We start from the raw sequence: 19,353 nt of genomic DNA on the forward strand, positions 1-19,353 counted from the left end.
AGTGAAGTACGTAGGATTTTTTTGAAATATTAAAATTTAACGATTTTATGGTCTTTTTTTCAACGAATTTTGGTTTTGAAATGAAATAATTTTTTCAAACTAATGCCATATCTTAAAAAATTAATTAATTGACAATTTTTTTTTGTTATTCTGTAGAATAAATTATTCTTGATTGAAAAATTCAATGTTTTTATCTGATTGTTTATGAGCCTAATAACTTTATTCGTCGAACAGTTAACTGACTGTTTATTAGAAGATTGAAAAATTGGCTCTTAATCGTTTAAAATTTTGAGCAATTGGATTTTAATGGAATTTTAAATTTTTTTTTACTGTAACTACATTCCAACTTTTGTAATATTAGCTAAAATTTTTACTATTATTTTTTTTTTGTGAAAAAAATAAGAAAAAAATGCTACGGGAACAAGGGTTAAAAATGTGATTTTTAGTTAAATTTTGAAAAGATTGTTCGCTTTTTTTTGTTTTTATATAACTATGCATTCCTTTTGTTCTAGATTTGTACTCTTTTTTGTGTCCTTATTTGTCCGGGAAAGTCCGGGATTTTACATCTCGATTACTAGTTTCGTCAAAATATATCTGGCAACCCTAGGTTAATGGAATAAACATATTATTTTGTGTTCGAAACTAGAAGATTGGTGTCGGATATCCATTTGTGATACTGTGGTTCAAAAATTGTTGTACCCAAAAAATGGACTCGAAAGATCATACTTTGAGTAGTTGCAGGTTATTTTTTTCTAAGTATGAGTATAACTTTAATCGTAAATGGTTTCCAGCATTGTCGGGCGTCGAGAAATGCAAATGCAGAGTGTCTACGCAAATCCCCTCTATTTTGACACTTTTTCATCCACAAGTGTACTTTTGATCATTCTTCACGTTCTGGTATTGCATTTCTCATTTCAGGTGTTCTTGGTAAATTTAAAAATTCATTTATTTCATCAAAATCAACAAAAAAGCACGAAACAACACCCAAGAAATTAAAAAAATTAAATGAAATGAATGAAATTCATTGCTTTGATTCAAGTACTAAGCGCTAGACTACCGATTTCAAGGTCCTAACAAATACCGAGTCCTAACTAATACTCGGTACCAATTTGACAGTACTAATGCTTAGGACTTTGGTGAAGAAATCATTTGGTACCGATTTGAGTCCTAACGATTGGTATAATAACCAGGTCCTAGCTGATTTTGAGGAGCTAGCTAGTACCGAGTCCTAACTAGTACTCGGTCCTAAATTGACAGTTCTAAGGCTTAGTACCTGAGTGAAGAAATGAGTTGATACCGATTTGAGTACTAACTTTAGGACTAGGACCGGTACTAGTGCTAGGACTCTGTGAAGAAATCGGGCGTAAAAGTAATTTCAGATCAGCTAGTCCTTTGTCCTAGATCCCCTACTTATAACTAGCTGTTAAGGAAAAATAAATTTGTATTGTTTATGTTACGTTGGCTTTTGCTTTTTTTTATCAATTGCTATTTTTTTTTTCTTTTTTCTTTTTTAACGGTTCGAGAGTAAAATGTTCTCTTTTTAGTAAGGTCCTACATGGACAACCTAGATTAGGGTCAAAGTTCTAATAACAGACAAATATACTTAACTTTGTTTTGCAATTCAACTTGATGTAGAAAAAAATATAAAGGAAGAAGCATTTAAAGAAAGGATCTTTTATAATTCTACATGACTTTATTTTCTACAAGTGTCGAATTAGTACTTTTTAATTGTTTTTCTAATCAATGCTAATCGTTGTTTATGTGCTTCGGTAACAGAAGCTCTCTTATAAGGTCTTACTTCGTCAGTGCCAAACCCAGGAATCCACATATTCCATTTGCGTTCCAAGTGTAATTGTACATCTCTTACCTCAACTTTTGATACTTTTCTGTGCTTTGCATAAGCGCACGTTGACTTAATTGCATCTTCAACAAAATCATCGGCGATTTGTAAGAGAAGTTCTTCGACATCTTCGTCAAGTTGTGCAGTGGCGTCGACTTCTCGGACTAATTCCAGAAGACGTGATTTGGAGAGAATCTACGAAAGAGACCATTTATTTCATGTTTCTTATAAATTATTGATTTATCACAAAAATAAAAACTTACAGGTTGACTTTCGATATTGTTGGAAGCTTTTGTTGAATTTGTATTCGAGTTGTGCGAGTTTGAAGAATTGTGATTGGAATTTGTTTGTGCAGCTCCGGCTATGGGACTGCTTTGTGTTGGCGATGCCATTGGAATGTCTTGGGAGTCGTTGTTGTAGTCACGAACTCCGTTACTATCAAAATTGGAATTATTTTCCGACATTCTTTCAGCTAGACTATATTTTACTTTTTTTTTCAATTTTAATAAGATAGATAGCGAAAGATGTGGGAAAACAAGAACCGATACAAAAAATATGCAAAAGAAATAACAAAATTATAACATTCTTCCACCAAAAATTTGTACAAATATTAAATGAAAATAATGAATGAAATTGAAAAAAATATTATATATTAAGAAGTACCTTCTGTACTGGTTGTAATATGTTAAAACAGTGCAGTGGTTTTGTAGTATTTAAGTATTTTGTTTTTACCTATTTTCTGGATTATAATATTAAGCGAAAAAGAGGAATGAAGAATATCCAAGCCTTTTTTAAAGTTTTATTTTTCATTTGATTTGTAAAATGCCGGTACAACAGCTGTTTATTTGTTTAGACAAGTGCATCATCCAGAGATGGCTGTGAAAAATAAGTGATGCCAAAATAAAATAAATTGTGTGCGTTCGAAAAGATATACAGGTATCTTGTTGTGTTGAGAAAAAAAAAAAAATTAAGAACAAATGTTAGCCAAAATTCAGCGCGATCTGCTGAATTTAATAAATTGTGTGGATAGTATAAAGACTAAACTATAATAGCCATATGCACGCATGGGCTTATGCCAAAATCGAACGAACTGCTTCGTCCTGTTTCTGAAAACATGGGCAGTAGCAATAATGAACACGCGCGCATTTCGGGTGGCAATGGTGCAGTGGATGTAGTACTTGACTGCTAACCTGAAGGTTGTGGGTTCGAGCCCTACCTCAGGCAGCATTCTTTTCTTAATTCCCCAGCTTGGAAACCACCCGTGGGACTATATGAGATAATAATCATCTTATTCTCAATTCACTGTACCAACAAAAAATCTTTCCTATCTTTCTATTCCTTCTAACTAGTGCCATGCAGTTGCATTTAAAAGACCTTAGGTCTTACAGGCATATAGTTAAATTATTATTATTATCATTATTATTATTTTGTTTTCCATAATTTTTGTAAAAAAACACGTTTTCACTTTTGTACTTTTTCAAAAAGTGATGTGCATATGTATGTTGTTAAGACTTCACTCGTGCCATTTTGACATAAACCCATGCGCGCATATGCTTATTCAGCCCTATCGAGGTATCCGTTCGGAGAAATTCTTTATCCGATTTGTTCAAAATCGGAGAATTTTCTATCGATTGACATATCGGAGAATCTTCCGATGAAACATGGCGCCCATCAACGCATTGCAATGAAGTGTGTTTAGCAAAGAGTTTTTGACAGTCTTGTGCTTTGAATTTCATCGGAAATTCTCCGATACAAAATAGTTGCGGAATATTTTTAGAAAAGTTGAATTTCACAGAAAAAACATATAAAAATGTAAATATAATTTTGATTTTTAGCGTAGATTAATAAAAAAAAAAAACAGCGACACAGCCTCAGCAAGAGAGGTTGGTTAAAATTAAAATGACTTGAGCATCACAAGGATTTATATTTATTGAATAAATCACGCTTACACATGTGTCAAATGAATGCGATTGTATACTTTATTTTTTTGTTCAGAAGTGGATACCTTGAAAGAAATGTAAGTTCCGATTGGAACGGGCTTTGACGCATGTAAAAAAGACACTCGTGAAAAGTTGGCATACTGAGTTTTCCTCTATTGTATAGAGTAGTTTTTGGGAATTTTCCTATTCCACAATTTTGTGAACCCGCCCTTAAATTTGAAAATAGTTTTTGGCATCATTGAAAAATGCATTCCACACTGCAGCTGCTTGCAAACTGTCAGCTGTGACATTTCACATGTCAAATCTTTTTTTTGCAAAAAAAAAAAAAAAAAAAAACAAAAAAGAAAAAGTCGATTAATCGAAATTTCATATTTCAGTTCAATTTCGTACGTTTTGCGTTTTCGAGTTACTAGCGTAGCGAAATCGAAAGCAAGTTACTGTACGTTCTTGTCTAGTTTTTTTTTCGGTGGTATGTTGGATTTCTTTAAATTCCAACTGTGTTTCTAGTCATCAATTAAAGTGATCTCCTTCCATAACAAAGTCAAATAAATATTCACAAATCAAGTTTTATCATCCACATTCCCAGAAAATAAATTTTCGATTTTAAAGTTCCTTTTGAAACCCAAATTCAATATTTAAAAAAAGATTTGCATGTAAGTAGCTTTTAAGTTCATAATCTATATAATATTGTATTTTTTTTTTTATACAATTCAGCCATAAAATCTAGATTATACGTAATCACCAAGCACAAAGTGGGTGAGAAAAAATATATAAGATTAGCCGAGGGTGAATGAATAAATTTTTTTTTTTCGATACCTCCTTGTCGGCTCCACCGACGACACAATTCATGCCATTAAATTGTATACATACAGGCTTTTTCTTTTATATGAGCAAAAAAATCTACGTTCCTTTTAACGTTATGTAACAAATAAAAAAAACACTATTTTGTTGTAAATAATCAGAAATAAATATTAGAACATGTCCACTAACTTAATTCTCAAGTTAGGAGCTTTGACCCTTTTTGTTTGTAACAAAGACAAAATATTTAAACTATTAATTATTAACTACCTGCTGATGGTGCTTCGACAATGGCATTCATCTGTTGAATATTTGTTCATTTAAATATTAAGTAGAAGAAAATATTCAAAGTTATGCATTTGATGATGGTTAATAAATTGTTATTTTGTTTAAATTAATTGCGTAATGAAACCACTTGTGTCCAATTTCTTCATCCATGACGTTCTTATTTTTGCAAATAACAATAAACTAATAACTTCAATTTGTATGTTTTCAATCGTTAGATGAAAAAAAAAATAAAAGATGATTTAATATGTATTTCAATTAGCACTTGAACATAAGATCACATTTCAATCTATTTTAAAAATATTTGTATTCAAAAATGAGTCTCTAGAATCAAAATAAATAAAAAACAACCTTGCGGATAGAGACGAGTTTTAACTGGAATTAAATAAGTGAAGTAGGTGCTCCCACTTAAACCCAAAAATTAATACTTTTTTTTTGGTTAACTACCTAAATGGACCACCGTACAGTGGCGTAGATAGGGGTGTGATTTGGGGGATATACCCTCCCCCCTCCCCCATTGGGATCGATATTTGTTCAAGATAACCAGTCATGAACCAAATAAGTTAAAGAAACGCACTCTGAAATGTAGTTCTTACTTCCTACGTGAATTAAGCTTTATTAGTACTCACATGGTCACAGGATGCATTGCCAATTGTACATTTTAAACCTGTATTCTTTATTCAAAGTCAACTTAATCTGAACAAATTAATCGGAAAATCATTTTTCATTTCATCATTTCATTTTGATGAGCTATTTCCATTTGTTTTCGAGACTCTTGAGCAAATAAGAACATTGGAAGGTGACGCAAAAAACTTAAAAAACGCTATGGATTCGAGTTCTTGATTAGCTTAAAAGTTATAAGGATGGTTTACCAACTCTTGTGCCATTAAGTCGTGAGTTTTAAAGCGTGAATTTAGACTTGGTCCAAGCTATGGATCTCGCCAAAGATTTAAGGGATCAATTTTAAATTAAACAGACAGAAGACGACTCATTTTCGAAAGTGTTTGAAGATGCAAAAAAATAGCTGAAGTCCTTGGCATTAAGCTAAACATAAGATAAGAGACAAGAGAATCGTTCGAACCCTCCGGTTCAAAGTACAGAAGAATATTTTCGTGTTACTGTTTTCAATCCTATGTTTTGGAGAAAAATTTACAAACCATGAAAACATACTAGAAGGCTTTTCGGTTCCTTTCAAGGATTCTTCGTCTAAAATAGACGAAGCAGCTTCAAAATTTAAAGAAATTGTTCTATTCTTAGAGAATTAAAAATTTGGAAGAGATATTTAATCCGAAGGATCAATACAAAAAAGAATGACCAATCAAGTAGTATTATTAAAAATATGGATGTTTACTTATTTTCAAGGTCGTTTGAATGGTTTAGCTGCCCTTGCTATTCATAATATCTATAACAGCAGAGGTTACAAAAAGAACAGAAAACTAGATCTTATTTTGTGATTTATTTTTTCAATTAATATTATTTTACTTTCTATGTCAATATTTATTCTAGTTCATATTCAAATTAATGCGTATAATATTACATATATATTAGGATGGTCCTTAGGAAAACAAATTGGGGATGCTTCCAAATCAGGAAATAAAATGCCCTAATTTTTTTCAAATTTTTATTTCAATTTTTTAACCCTTCCTGGCCCTATTTTATTAAGAAGTTTTTGTTTTTTTTTTAATTTTTCGATTTTTCATCATTTGCTTTTAAAAGAAAACAAATGATAGTTTATAGCATCTTCAAAAAAACAGTGGCACGCTCTTTACTTTTATACTTTCATACGGTATCAGTATCATACGTATAATACTATCATACCTATTATACGCATGAATGATCAAACATCCTCCATTTACCCAACACTGGACACGGAATACCGTCCCTGCTCTAGTAACAACTTCTTATCAGTAAGGGTTAGAAATAAAAATTTGAAAAAATTAGGGCATGTTTTTTCCCTGATTTGGAACCAATCTAGAGAGCGTCGCACTCAATTTTCGAAAAAAAGTATAATAAGGATCACCCTAATATATAAATTCAATGAAGTCTTGTCATTTGTTTTTTTTTTATTATTATTAAAACTTGTGCGAATTAGATCCACACAGCGAAAACCTATCTACGCCACTGCCACCCTTCGTAGTTTGTTCCTAAAATTAGTCCCTGTTGTCAATTACACTCTCTTTAAAAATACTCCATAAAAATAATGCCAGTAGTCGAATCGAAACATAAAATCTATCATTTGCACAACAATTTGACGAATATTTTAATGACTCCTCTATAACTTTTTGTGGAGTAAATTTAAAATCGATAGCAATATTTTTGTAGGTATTATAAAATTTTGTTTGAGCACTCATGTGTGCACTAAGCAACCTTAGCCATCGATATAATAATACAACAACCATAATCGTTCCGCAAAAAAAAATATTATTGTCCTTGAAATACTTGCTGCAGATATAAAAGAACTGAGAACAGTGCCAAAAATATGTACATTAAACTAAAATAAATTAAAGATGAATCTAATAAACTGAACTATAATTTATATTATTTTTTTTTTTTCAGAATGTCATCTTCATCGCAGCCTCAACAATTTGCGTAAGTATTATGATTTATGACACCTGTTTCTTTAAACTTGCAATAAACAGCATTTTAAAAATAGTTGGTTTTCTCATCAATTTTTCATACCTACTTAAATTTATTATAGAGAAATGAGAAATTTAAGTTCAAGTTACTTTTTCAATGACAACATTGAAAAAGTCCAATATAAGTTCAAGTGACCTCACTCCAAAAATTTATAAAGCGTTTCGCCCAGGTACGACAGTGGGCTCATCAGTTAGATCTGTCTGGGCGAAACGCTTTATAAATTTTTGGAGTTGAGGTCACTTGAATTTATATCGAATTATATTCAATCACTCCACTTAAAATAAAAATAATTTTAATAATTTTTTATTATTTTTGTTATTTTTTTCTTCGTTAACATTGAAAAAGTTTTTTTTTCTACTTTAAATCTTACAATAAAATTGATATGAATCCAGAAATGTATTCGTTTCAGTTATCTATCAAATCGATATTTTATACTACATATCTTATACAGCAAAACCCAGATAAGTGCCTCTCGCTTAAGTGCCTAACCCGCATAAGTACCTTTGTTTTTTTAGATTCAAAATTTTAAGGATTTTTCCATATACAACTCATCTCTTAAGTACCTTTCGCTTAACTACCTTCCCCGCTTAATTATCTGCTATTTCAAATACTTATAGTTGAATTTACATGCAGAAATTTCTTTTAAGTACACATTTGAAACAAGTTTCAACAATAAGAAAAACTTCGTTTGCTATAGAGCTTTAAAATTCAAAAAATTTACTAAAGGTAGAACTAACTTGTTAGCTATTTTAAACTTTCAAAGTAAAATTTGTTTGTGAAGATTATTTTTTTAGTTATCAAACATGTTATTTTTTATTATTGAATAAATAATGAGATAAGTGCCTATGAGCAATCAAGCGGGTTCTTGTAAGTACCTAACCCGCTTTAGTGCCTATCAAAACGGAGCATTTAAGGTGAGGTACTTATCCGGGTTTTACGTATACCCAAAAAAGTTTTACCGGAGTGTTTCAATAACCAAAAAAACTAAACTAACCGGTTATATCGATCAAGAAAATGAATCAGGAAAATTTTTGAAACAGTTATTTTGTGATAATTTCATTTGGTTTGAAACACAAATGCCTTACAAATGGTTTTTTTTTAATTTTTGGCTCATAAGCCATTTAAATAAAATGATAAATGTTTTTAAGTTTATATATAACCAAATTATACTTATTTTACTTATTATAAAGCGAAAACCTTTGGAAGGTTTTCGCTGTTCTGTCTCCGAAGTCAGTTATATTTGATCAGCTCGTTCTAGTTTTTGAAATATTACCGTTAGAGAATGCAAAAAAAAACGTTTTTTCGCGGATGGCAGTGTAGCAGTGGATGTAGTGCTTGACTGCTAACCTATAGGTGTAGGCTCGAGCCCTACCACAGGTAGCATTCTTTTATTTATCCCCCAACTTGGACGCCACCCGTGGGATTATATGAGATACCAATCATCGTATTCTCAATTCACTGTACCAACAAAAATTCTTTCCTATCTTTCTATTCCTTCTAACTAGTGCCGTGCAATATTGCATTTAAAAGAACTTAGGTCTTACAGGCATTAAGTTAAAATTGTTAAAATTGTTAAAAAAAAACCGTTTGAAATTGGATATTTTTTCCTGATGTCCGGTCGTTTATAGCGGTTGTGTCAGTTTGAAGCTATAACATTCTACCTGTTTTTTTTTTTCGTTCAAGAGAACGATTTGGCCCCTTAATCAGGAAAAAGAAGGAGGTAGGTAGACATTGTGATTTTCCAACTGACATAATTTTCCTGATCGCTTTAAACGATCGTCAGGAAAAGACTTGAAATTGAATATTATTTCCTGAAAGTCGTTTATAGCATTTATACGTAGGTATACTCATTTCTTCAGGTGATTTTTTCTACCATCTGAGGTGGCGTACGCAAAGCTGTCTTTAGAAGTTTGATGATTGAGGCCCTAATCATAAATGAATTGTAGCGCCCGCCGCCGTAAGCTGCTAGTCACCATAATCAATTTTATATCTGTTAAAAATCCGCTGATTGCGCTAAGAAATATCAATTCCTGTGTTTTAAATATTTATTTTTATAAATTATATAAATGAAATTATAAAATTTTAAGACGGAAAAGTTATTTAAAAAGTTTTATTCTCTTCTATTTTTAATAAACTGGCTTGTGCGACCCAATTCTGCATTTTATATTCGTTTGTTTTGTTTTCTTAGTATGTGCAAATTTTAAAGTAAACAACAGTAAAAGGGAACAAAATAAAAACAAGTGTTTGTTTTTCTTAAATCAGTTCAGAAACAAAAATTGGGCATATTGCCATCTTTCGCGTACGAAACGTGTCGCGTGCCCCTACTAAATTTACTCTCGTTTCTAAATAAACGCACTCAAGTGTTTACTCTTTAAATAAATGCGTTTTATAAATAGTTTCTATTTGGTATTCGAAATATTTCACCTTTTCTGATACTAAACAAATTAGTGAGATGTTTTTTGCGTCAATTAATTCTAACTGATCAATTGATTTCTTTTTATTGTTTCAGACTCTTGCCAAAAATCATTAATGGTGGTATTGCTGGTATAATTGGTGTCTCATGTGTGTTTCCATTGGATTTAGTTAAGACGCGATTGCAGAATCAACAAGTTGGCCCAAATGGAGAGAAGATGTACAAAAATATGTAAGTTTAAGATAAAAGATGTTTAAATTTATTGTTGTTTCTGATTTGATTATTTACTATAAAACAATTTTTATTTCATTTGTTTGAACTATTTAAAATACATCGCATTTGATTCATTTATTTTATTCATTTTATTTGCTTGACAACAGCATTCAATATGTTCAGAAAGGTTTATCAATCAGAACATTTAAATCCAAAGTATTTCAGTAGATTAAATGTTCCTATTAAAACCGTGTCAGTTCGTAGCAAAAATTGTCCCTGGTTTACCACTGATGTTCAAAGGTCAATACAGAAACGTAGAAAGTCTTATGCAAAATGGAAGCTAAACCCTAGCACTGAAAACTGGGAATTATTCTGCCGTGCAAGAAATGATGCTACTTATGCGACTCGGAGGGCCAAAAAACGGTTTTTCATGTCCAAGCTGGATACAAAACAATCATCTGGCAAGCTTTGGAGTAATCTTCGCTCAATTGGTATCGGAAAAAAAGAGGTTGTTCATAAGTACCCTGATCCTAATGAATTGAATAAGACTTTTATATTGAGAGACCTTCAAAACCTGGATTTTGTGCCTAACGGCCAAGCTCATTGTGGTCCGTCTAATGTGTTTGAATTTGTTTCCGTCTCTGAACTTGAGGTTTTAGAAAGCATTAGTTCAATAAAGTCTGATGCTCTTGGTGAGGATGGTGTGCCAATATGCTTCATTAAAATGATAATATCACACCTGTTGGGTGTCCTCACACATTTGCTTAATTTCTGCATTGCTTCCTCATCATTTCCAGAAAGCTGGAAAATTGCTAAAGTTGTCCCTGTAGCCAAAAAATCGAATCCTAGTTCGTGCTCTGATTTTCGTCCTATAAGTATCCTTCCCTGCCTGTCAAAGGTTTTTGAGAAAATTCTAGCATCACAAATATCAAGTCATCTTAAAACATTTAATTTACTATCACCGTATCAATCTGGTTTTCGTGAAAATCATAGCTGCCAAACAGCTATGATCAAAGTCCTAGATGATATTAGACTTGAATATGATCTGGCAAATCTTACTGTTCTTTGTTTGCTTGATTTCTCAAAGGCTTTTGACAGAGTAAACCATGAATTACTTTGCAAGAAACTTAGGTTTTATTTTGGCTTTCATGATAGAGCTGTGTGCCTTATTAGGTGTTATTTGTATAATCGCTGCCAAAAAGTAAGAATAGGCCAAGAAGAATCTGATTCTTTGAACCTACACATGGGTGTACCCCAAGGTTCTATTTTAGGACCCTTATTATTTTGTATTTTTATAAATGACCTCCCGAATGTATGTTCAAATGTACGTCTACATTTATATGCAGATGATTTACAGATATACCTATCTCGGCCGCTTGGTCTGCAGGAAGATTTGATCTGTAGAATGAATGAAGATCTAGAGGCAATATCCACTTGGACTCTTAACAATGGTCTCACTCTTAATCCGGATAAGTCCCAACTTATAGCAATATCTAAAAAGCATATGGATACTTCATTTTTGCCACCCGTTTACCTATCCTTAGTACAGCTTCGTTTTGTAGATACGGTTACTAGTCTTGGATTTAAAATCAATAGGACGCTTTCAGCTGAAAATCACATCAACTACATAGTTGGAAGAATCTATGCTGGACTACGTAAACTTTGGCAATTCTCTACCGTAACTCCTGTGAATACAAAGCTTAGACTTATAAAAACATTACTTGTGCCTCTTATTGACTACGCTAATGTAGTATATTGTAAGCCTGATTCGCATTCGCAACATAAGCTACTAGTTGCTTTTAACGATATGATAAGATATGTATATGGCCTGCGCAGACACGAACATATTTCTCATTATCATCAACTAGTCCTTGGTTGCACTCTGCAGCAATATCTTGATGCAAGATGTTGTAGATTATTACACAAAATAATTCAAAATAGAACACCTCTTTATTTATATAATAAACTTCAATTCGCGCAATCTGTAAGAACAACTAATCTTCTTGTACCAACTTGTAACTACTTGAATTCTTCACGGTTATTCATCGTCTATTCAACAAAACTATGGAACTCTCTACCGGTTAACATTAAGAGAATAATTGGAACAACTAACTTTAAGAATGCAATAACTGTTCATTTTCGTTAAGGTAGTTTTGATATTTGGATTATTTAAATAAAATTTAAACAGGTTAATAATATATTTTTATTTTCAAAAAAAAAAAAAAAAAAAAAAAAAAAAAAAAAAAAAAAAAAAAAAAAAATTGTTTCTTGAAGTAACTATTATTTTAGTATTGTATTTTTTGAATTACTATTTTTATCAAAAAAAAAAAAAAAAAAAAAAAAAAAAATTTGTATTTGCCACTGATTTGTATTGAAATTGTGTGTTATATTTACTATATATTATTATATTATTATCCACATTGTTAAGTACTATAAAAGACTAAGTCTTACTTGTACACTGGTTATAAATAAATTGAAATTGAATTGAATTGAATTGAATTGAAGTAAAAGGATGTGCTACATTAGGTTTTCTAAAAAGAAAATAAATTTACTGCTCCTCTACAAACATTAATATTTGATAAAACCACAAGCCGAGTAGTATTGGCTCTAGGGCCAAATTATTTCCTAAAGGAGATGGTAAATTTGTTTGATATAATGGGTGATATGTATAACAATTAGTAAAAGTTATTATTATAGTAAGGAAAAAAAAATTAAACAACCATACTATCAAAGTCCATTTAACTATTTCCAACAAATTGCTCCATTAACACGGTAACTAGATTAAAATGTACCTTTTGCATACCTGCAATGTACAAGTACATACCTACATACATTTTAGTTCTTGTCGTGTATTTGCGACTCACAAAAACAAAAAAGAAGGTAATGGTGAGTTTTTCACCTTAATAACTAAATTTGTTTTCTTAAACTAATCCGGATGAAGAAAATATCACAAAAAGAACGTTACACCTTCGTGACTTGTACTGCAATTTTAATTAAGTATGAACCTTTTATTAGCACCTAATGCAAATTCACTGTATTATCGGTGCTTGCATCCGTTTGCATGCGTTTAGAAATTATATTTACGTGTATAAGAAGTTTGAAGCAATCAAACTAAGAGCATAATTTCTCTAAGTCTATTTTTTTTGTATGTTCGTTTGTAAATATGCTGCAAAATATATAAATAATGACATTGCATATTAAAGGTGAAAAACAACCCTATTAACACTGTGTTTTCTTCTTGAACTAGTAGTTCAGTCAATGGGAAAAAATCCGAAAAAAGTTGTGACGTCAGCTAAGTTTGAATGCAGTATTAAAGAAGGGTTTATTCTGAGTACAAATCTCAGTTTGTGTATAGTTTGGTCTTGTTTTTTTGAAAAACACATTAGTCTCAATATCTCGAGAACGACTTGTCGGATAGAAAACTTCCAAGGACTTTTTAGGTTGGACATTTAGTTATGTTTCTTTCTGTTTTGGGATCCAATGCGATTGACCCCTCATTGACTGAACCATAGTGTATTGCCTGAATCACAGTTAGTTCGAAATGCATTACAATTTTTTAAATAGAAATCATTTTGTTCCTTTTTATTATTTTCTTTTTATTCTTTTAAGTCGTTCTTTTAAAAATTTGGTGCTTAAATAACATTCTAAACGTTTTTAACTATTAGAACGAGTGCGACCCAGTTGTATATTTTAATTTATTCATAGCATTGTAAACAAATCAATCTTTTGTTATCTTGTTCTTGCTCATTATCATTTTCAACGTTCCACTTGATAAAAACACTGATATTCTTCGATTACAACAGCATGATAACGGTAGTAAATAATGAAAGTATAGATAGCTTATCAATTAGACAGAAAAGTACACAATTATGTTTATTATTGGAGTATACATTGTGGTGGTTAAATTACCCCTTTTTGCAACTTCAAATATTTTTAAATACCCGATAAGTTAGAATTGTAAAACTATTAATGTATTTAGGATCAAAACGATTTGACTAGAGGCCTAATTTTTAGAATTGTCGATTCTGTTTAAATTTATATTTATATATAACTAGCTAACCCCCACCCGCTTCGCTGAGTGTACTTTTAAAAAAATAGAACCTGTTTGAAAATACATTTAAACCGAAAAAAACTGGTTTATTGTAATGAACATTAACCAATTTATTGTAATTTATGCAGTTATTTTACATTGTTAATGGAATAGCGGCACTTGATTCGGAAGGCCGAATTACACTTCAAAACAATTTTTTCAATGTAAATTCAAAAAATGAATTGATTCAAAGTGTTTTTCCAAGTATAAAGACAAATTACAAAAATCATACTTGGCTGAGTGAACGTGCAATAATGGCTGTTACAAATAAAAATGTTTCTGAAATCGATGCAACAATTTTAAACTATATAAATGCACAATGTTTTGAATACAAATCGGTTGACAAATTACCAAACGGAGTTTTTGAATTCATTGGATATACCAGGACTATAATGTATCAAAAAGCCTTGCCATATTATTAGGTCCAAGCGAAAAAATACAATTTTTTGGTTCATGCTGCTGAATTTTTAAAGTTTTTGTCGAAATGTCTTTAATTTTTTTTATCCCATTTACCTGCGCTTATCATGTAGATACGGATTGCCTTAAAAAAAAAGTCAAAGAATTCATACTTTTTGATACAAAATAACGTACATAAGGGGATAAGCTCCAAAAGAAGTTTCCTATGGAATTCATGCCGGGATAATTATCAGACCGGTCCAATACTTGAATTTGTATATCGAGGAATAACGTGACATTCTTAACTTTATGGCAAGGACCCAGTCTTGCATAGATATAGATGCTTCGAGTCTCGAGCCTATTCTGAAATCGTAAAATCAAAACGTTCCCAAGCTGCTTTTGTTTTGGTCTGGAGCTATGGCGTTTTCCTTTCCCTGAAATAGCAGCACAGCCAATAATGATCAGAGGATGTTTTTTTATTTGATTAATGTACTTGTCTGGTCCTATACGAAAAAAAAAAAACTACTCCAAATCTAAGAAAATTACGTACTATCCAGACGATCAGAGTTTCTATGTTTATGCGAAATGCGATCCTTGCCATTAAAGTTAAGCATGTCACGTTATTCCTCGGTACAAAAAATTAAGTATTGGACCGGTCTGGTAATTATCCGGGCGTGAATTCCATAGGAAACGTCTTTTAGAGCTTATCTCCTATTGTACGTTATTTTGTATCAAAAAGTATGAATTCTTTGACTTTTTTTTAAGTCAATCCGTATCTACATGATAAGATCAAGTAAATGGGACAAATAAAATTCAAGATATTTCGACAAAAACTTTGAAAATTCAGCAACATGAACCAAAAAATTGTATTTTTTCGCTTGGCCCTAATAATATGGCAAGGTACTGTAGGTGTTTCATTAACCTGCATATTCAAAGGCAATTTAAGAACCGAGTGTGCTGTACGGCCACCATCTAATAACATGGCTGCAATTTCCAGAGCCAATGCTATTTTATTTTCAGATCGTATTTATGCTAAAAGTAATGATATCAAAAATGTTTTTCCCGTACCATCGGGTGCATCTAAGAAATACAAACCACAACTCTGATTGATGACACCTTGCATAATAGTGTCATATTCTTAATTCAACGCAATTGTATTGCCTTCCGCGTAGTATTTCTTGATCAAGAACATCTTGCTCTTCACGATTTGGAGCAACCAATCCTAATTGTGCTAATGCTTTATTCGCAATCATCAAACAAAACACTTGTCATAAATAAAGATCACAACTTGATTATACATTTTTTCATTTGTGTAATCCAAATGTGGATTTAATGTCACACGGCGCATTCGGTGTATCTAATCCTAATCACATCTAATCCTAATCTAAAGTTCGAGTGGATTTGAAGGATAAGATGTGATTATATATACTGAGAACAATATGATGTGGCGAAGACAAAACAGATGCACCAGGAAGCGTTGAGTCCCAATGAGTGTCTGCTTCAAGCAAATTCAAACGTTGACAGGCATCACAGACTATAAACAATAATTATTATTTTGAAAGCCTGTCTTAATATATTTTTTTACAAATAAAGCTTAGTTAAACTTTTTAAAAAGCAAGAGTGTTTTTTCAATCGTACAAATTGACAGCTATGTGAAATTGGGAGAAAAGGTATTATTTTTTTTTTTATACAAACCATCTACATATTAATACCTTTCAAACAAACAAAAAATTACCAAAATCGGACCAGCCAAACGCGAGTTTATCGGCCACACACACTTAACGAACTCATTTTTATATATAAGATAATGGAATATTTATTCTATGAAAACAATTGGTTTTATTTTAATATAAAATCCATTTTACAATCAAATCAAATCTGCTTTATACAACTTTTTTAGGCTCGATTGCTTCCGAAAGACGTACCGTGCCGAAGGATACTTTGGCATGTATCGCGGATCGGGTGTGAACATACTCTTGATCACCCCTGAAAAAGCCATCAAACTAGCTGCCAACGATTTTTTCCGACATCATCTGACAAAGGCTGACGGTAAACTTCCAATTACTCATCAAATGGCCGCAGGCGGTCTTGCAGGTGCTTTCCAAATCATCGTTACCACTCCAATGGAATTGTTAAAAATTCAAATGCAAGACGCTGGTCGTGTTGCAGCACAAGCCAAATTAGCTGGCAAAACTGTGCCCAAAACTTCTGCTACACAAATTGCAAGTCAATTAATCAGAGAAAAAGGTATCTTTGGTTTGTACAAAGGAATCGGTGCTACTGGCCTGCGAGATGTGTCGTTTTCAATTGTATACTTTCCACTGTTTGCTACTTTGAATGGACTTGGACCACGAAAAGCTGATGGTTCAGGAGATGCCGTATTTTGGTAATTATTTTATATATTTAATTTATTTTTTAAATATAACGCTTTTTGTTTTTTTAGGTGCTCCTTCCTATCTGGATGCGCTGCTGGTTCTATGGCTGCTTTGGCTGTCAATCCTTTCGATGTAGTAAAAACTCGCCTTCAAGCATTGAAAAAGGCTGAAGGTGAAAAAGAATTCAAAGGAATTGGAGATTGTATCACGTAAGTTTAAAAAAAATTAAATGCATCTAAATTTTTGTTTATATCTAAACCAAAATATTTTTCAGAAAAACACTGAAACACGAAGGGCCAACTGCTTTCTTCAAGGGTGGACTCTGTCGAATGATTGTGATCGCACCGCTCTTTGGTATTGCCCAAATGATTTACTTCTTAGGTGTAGCCGAATCGTTACTTGGCCAGAAGTAAGACTAAGTCAATTAAATTGTTATTCCAACAAATTTTATAAGCATAAAAGTCATCCACCCAAAATATTAGAAATGATATATTATATAAGTGTGTTATATTTAATAAGATGAATGTAAAATTACTTGCAAAGCATTTAAAAAGCAACATAGAGTTTTATGTGTGTTATATGCCATTTTAGTTTTAAACTTCATAAGTGTGTTACATGTTTTGAATATAAGTATAAAACATTGTAAAGGTATTGAGCCATTCAAACAAAATTTATAAAACACCGCTGCCTAGTGTAGACAAATGCCAAACGTTTATTGCATTCAATATTAAATATTGTTGCAATATAACTGTTGTTAAAAAAAAATAATATTGCACCAATACACTGATAAAAATGACAATAAATTTGATGCCACGTCGATTAGTAATATAATTTAGTAGTTGACACAAAAAAGAAGCAATTATTTTATATGAAAATTTAAACTAAGAAAAATATCTTCTCAAAATTCTCTTACTCAGAAATAATATTGTATTGTATGTAAATGAAAAACAATATTATTAAGTACACTATGTCAAAGACATTTTGCAGTATTTTAAGTAAATTTCATTCACAAATCCGATGATAAAAAAAAATTCTATAAGAAAAAAGCTAAACGAGGTATTATTGTTCTGTGTGCAGTTTTTTTTTTGTCTAATATTATTAAATTGTTTGTTATTTTACTTTAAGTTAAAATTTAATTAAAATATCGATCAATTACCTAAACAAAAATAAATTATTATATCCAATATTCAAAAAGATTGAAAATTTCACCTCATAAAAATATAACTCATAAAAAATATACGTTAGTAAAGTACAAATTAAAAATGTGGTTTATATAAAGTAATTTTGAATTATGATTAACTACAATATTTTGCTTCTTTGTGTTCTAGTAGTGATTTCAAAAGGATGTAATTTATCCTTAAAAAAAAAAATATACTAAGTAACAAACAATTGTTATTGTCTTATTTGTTTTTTTTTTTTTTATATATATATTCTCACTCTGCTTGCTAACCAATGTTGCTGGTGTTTATCAACAAACATCACATACATAAAGGAATGCTTTTATATATTTGAATTTTATCTTACGGTATGGACCAAAATCACTAAAAGTACCCTCAAAACTGTTTGCTTTTTCATTTGTTTATGAGCTTGTTTGTTAGTTAGTTGGTCTACGTTATTCGCGACACAAAAGACTTGGTCTAGTGCACAAAAGTAACATTAAGTGTACACTTCCTTCAGCTTAAAGTTGTGCAATAACTTCGAATTCAGATGTTGGTTGATAACAGAATGAAAACCAAAAATTTCTGGTTGCTGAATTATTTTTTAGGTAAAATAATCACAAATCTATTTTCGAGAAAAAATCAAGGTTAACCCCTTACCTAAAAATAATGCATTTTCAAAAAAGTCCTCCGAATCTATCGAGCATGAACATGAAGAGAAAGGCCTCTTTAAGCTCTATTCATAACTGAAAACCAAACGTTTCTTGGACGTCTGGTAGATGAATTATTTGAAGTCGAAATATTATTTTTTCTTACTTCGGAAGCAGATAGCTTCGGATCAAGGTCTCGCAACAAGTTTTGGTTTATTGATATGAGTTCACAATGAATAGGCCTATCCATTTAGGTAAAATAATTACAAATCTATTTTTTTAAGATTTTCGAGAAAAAATCAAGGTTAACCCCTTGCCTGAAAATAATGCATTTTCAAAAAAGTCTTCCGAATCTATCGAGTGATACATGAAAAGAAAGGCCTCTTTAAGATCTATTCATAACTGAAAACCAAACGTTTCTTGAACGTCTGGTAGCTGAATTATTTGAAGTCAAAATATTGTTTTTCTTACTTCGGAAGCAGATATTCTCGGATCAAGATCTCGCAACAAAATTTGGTTTATAGATATGAGTTCACAATGAATGGGCCTATCCATTTGG

The 19,353-nt window shown here is 31.4% G+C and overlaps 2 protein-coding genes across 5 annotated transcripts; one reads left to right on the forward strand and one right to left on the reverse strand.

Annotated features, from left to right (window-relative positions):
• Window positions 1–1,658: 1,658 nt before the first annotated feature.
• Window positions 1,659–2,692, reverse strand: LOC129916381 (transcription initiation factor TFIID subunit 12-like). Of its 4 annotated transcripts, none has more exons than XM_055996275.1 (3): window positions 2,573–2,692; window positions 2,104–2,327; window positions 1,659–2,035 (listed from the first exon to the last, which is right to left on the reverse strand). In XM_055996275.1, the coding sequence occupies exons 2-3, from the start codon at window positions 2,302–2,304 to the stop codon at window positions 1,715–1,717; spliced, it is 522 nt and encodes a 173-aa protein (XP_055852250.1). In that variant the 5' UTR covers window positions 2,305–2,327; window positions 2,573–2,692; the 3' UTR covers window positions 1,659–1,714. The 4 variants fall into 4 exon arrangements, with proteins under 4 accessions (XP_055852250.1, XP_055852249.1, XP_055852252.1 ...); XM_055996274.1 differs by having other exon boundaries at window positions 2,504–2,671; XM_055996277.1 differs by having other exon boundaries at window positions 2,104–2,275; window positions 2,573–2,668.
• Window positions 2,693–4,130: 1,438 nt separating this feature from the next.
• On the forward strand, window positions 4,131–18,142 carry LOC129914804 (mitochondrial glutamate carrier 1-like). The gene is made up of 6 exons (XM_055994208.1): window positions 4,131–4,433; window positions 7,420–7,452; window positions 10,010–10,144; window positions 16,513–16,998; window positions 17,056–17,196; window positions 17,262–18,142. Exons 2-6 carry the CDS (start codon window positions 7,421–7,423, stop codon window positions 17,398–17,400), a joined length of 933 nt encoding a protein of 310 aa, XP_055850183.1. The 5' UTR covers window positions 4,131–4,433; window position 7,420; the 3' UTR covers window positions 17,401–18,142.
• Window positions 18,143–19,353: the final 1,211 nt, after the last annotated feature.

This window comes from Episyrphus balteatus, chromosome 3, assembly GCF_945859705.1.
Source record: "Episyrphus balteatus chromosome 3, idEpiBalt1.1, whole genome shotgun sequence".
Lineage (NCBI taxonomy): Eukaryota > Metazoa > Arthropoda > Insecta > Diptera > Syrphidae > Episyrphus > Episyrphus balteatus.

Coding starts and splice junctions, on each gene's coding strand:
- LOC129914804 (XM_055994208.1), top strand. CDS start 7,421: ATGTCATCTTCATCGCAGCCTCAACAATTTGC. Junction 10,145..16,512: donor GAGAAGATGTACAAAAATAT/GTAAGTTTAAGA, acceptor CAACTTTTTTAG/GCTCGATTGCTTCCGAAAGA. Junction 16,999..17,055: donor TCAGGAGATGCCGTATTTTG/GTAATTATTTTA, acceptor TTGTTTTTTTAG/GTGCTCCTTCCTATCTGGAT.
- LOC129916381 (XM_055996275.1), bottom strand. CDS start 2,304: ATGTCGGAAAATAATTCCAATTTTGATAGTAACGGAGTTCGTGACTAC. Junction 2,036..2,103: donor ACAATATCGAAAGTCAACCT/GTAAGTTTTTAT, acceptor TCTCTTTCGTAG/ATTCTCTCCAAATCACGTCT.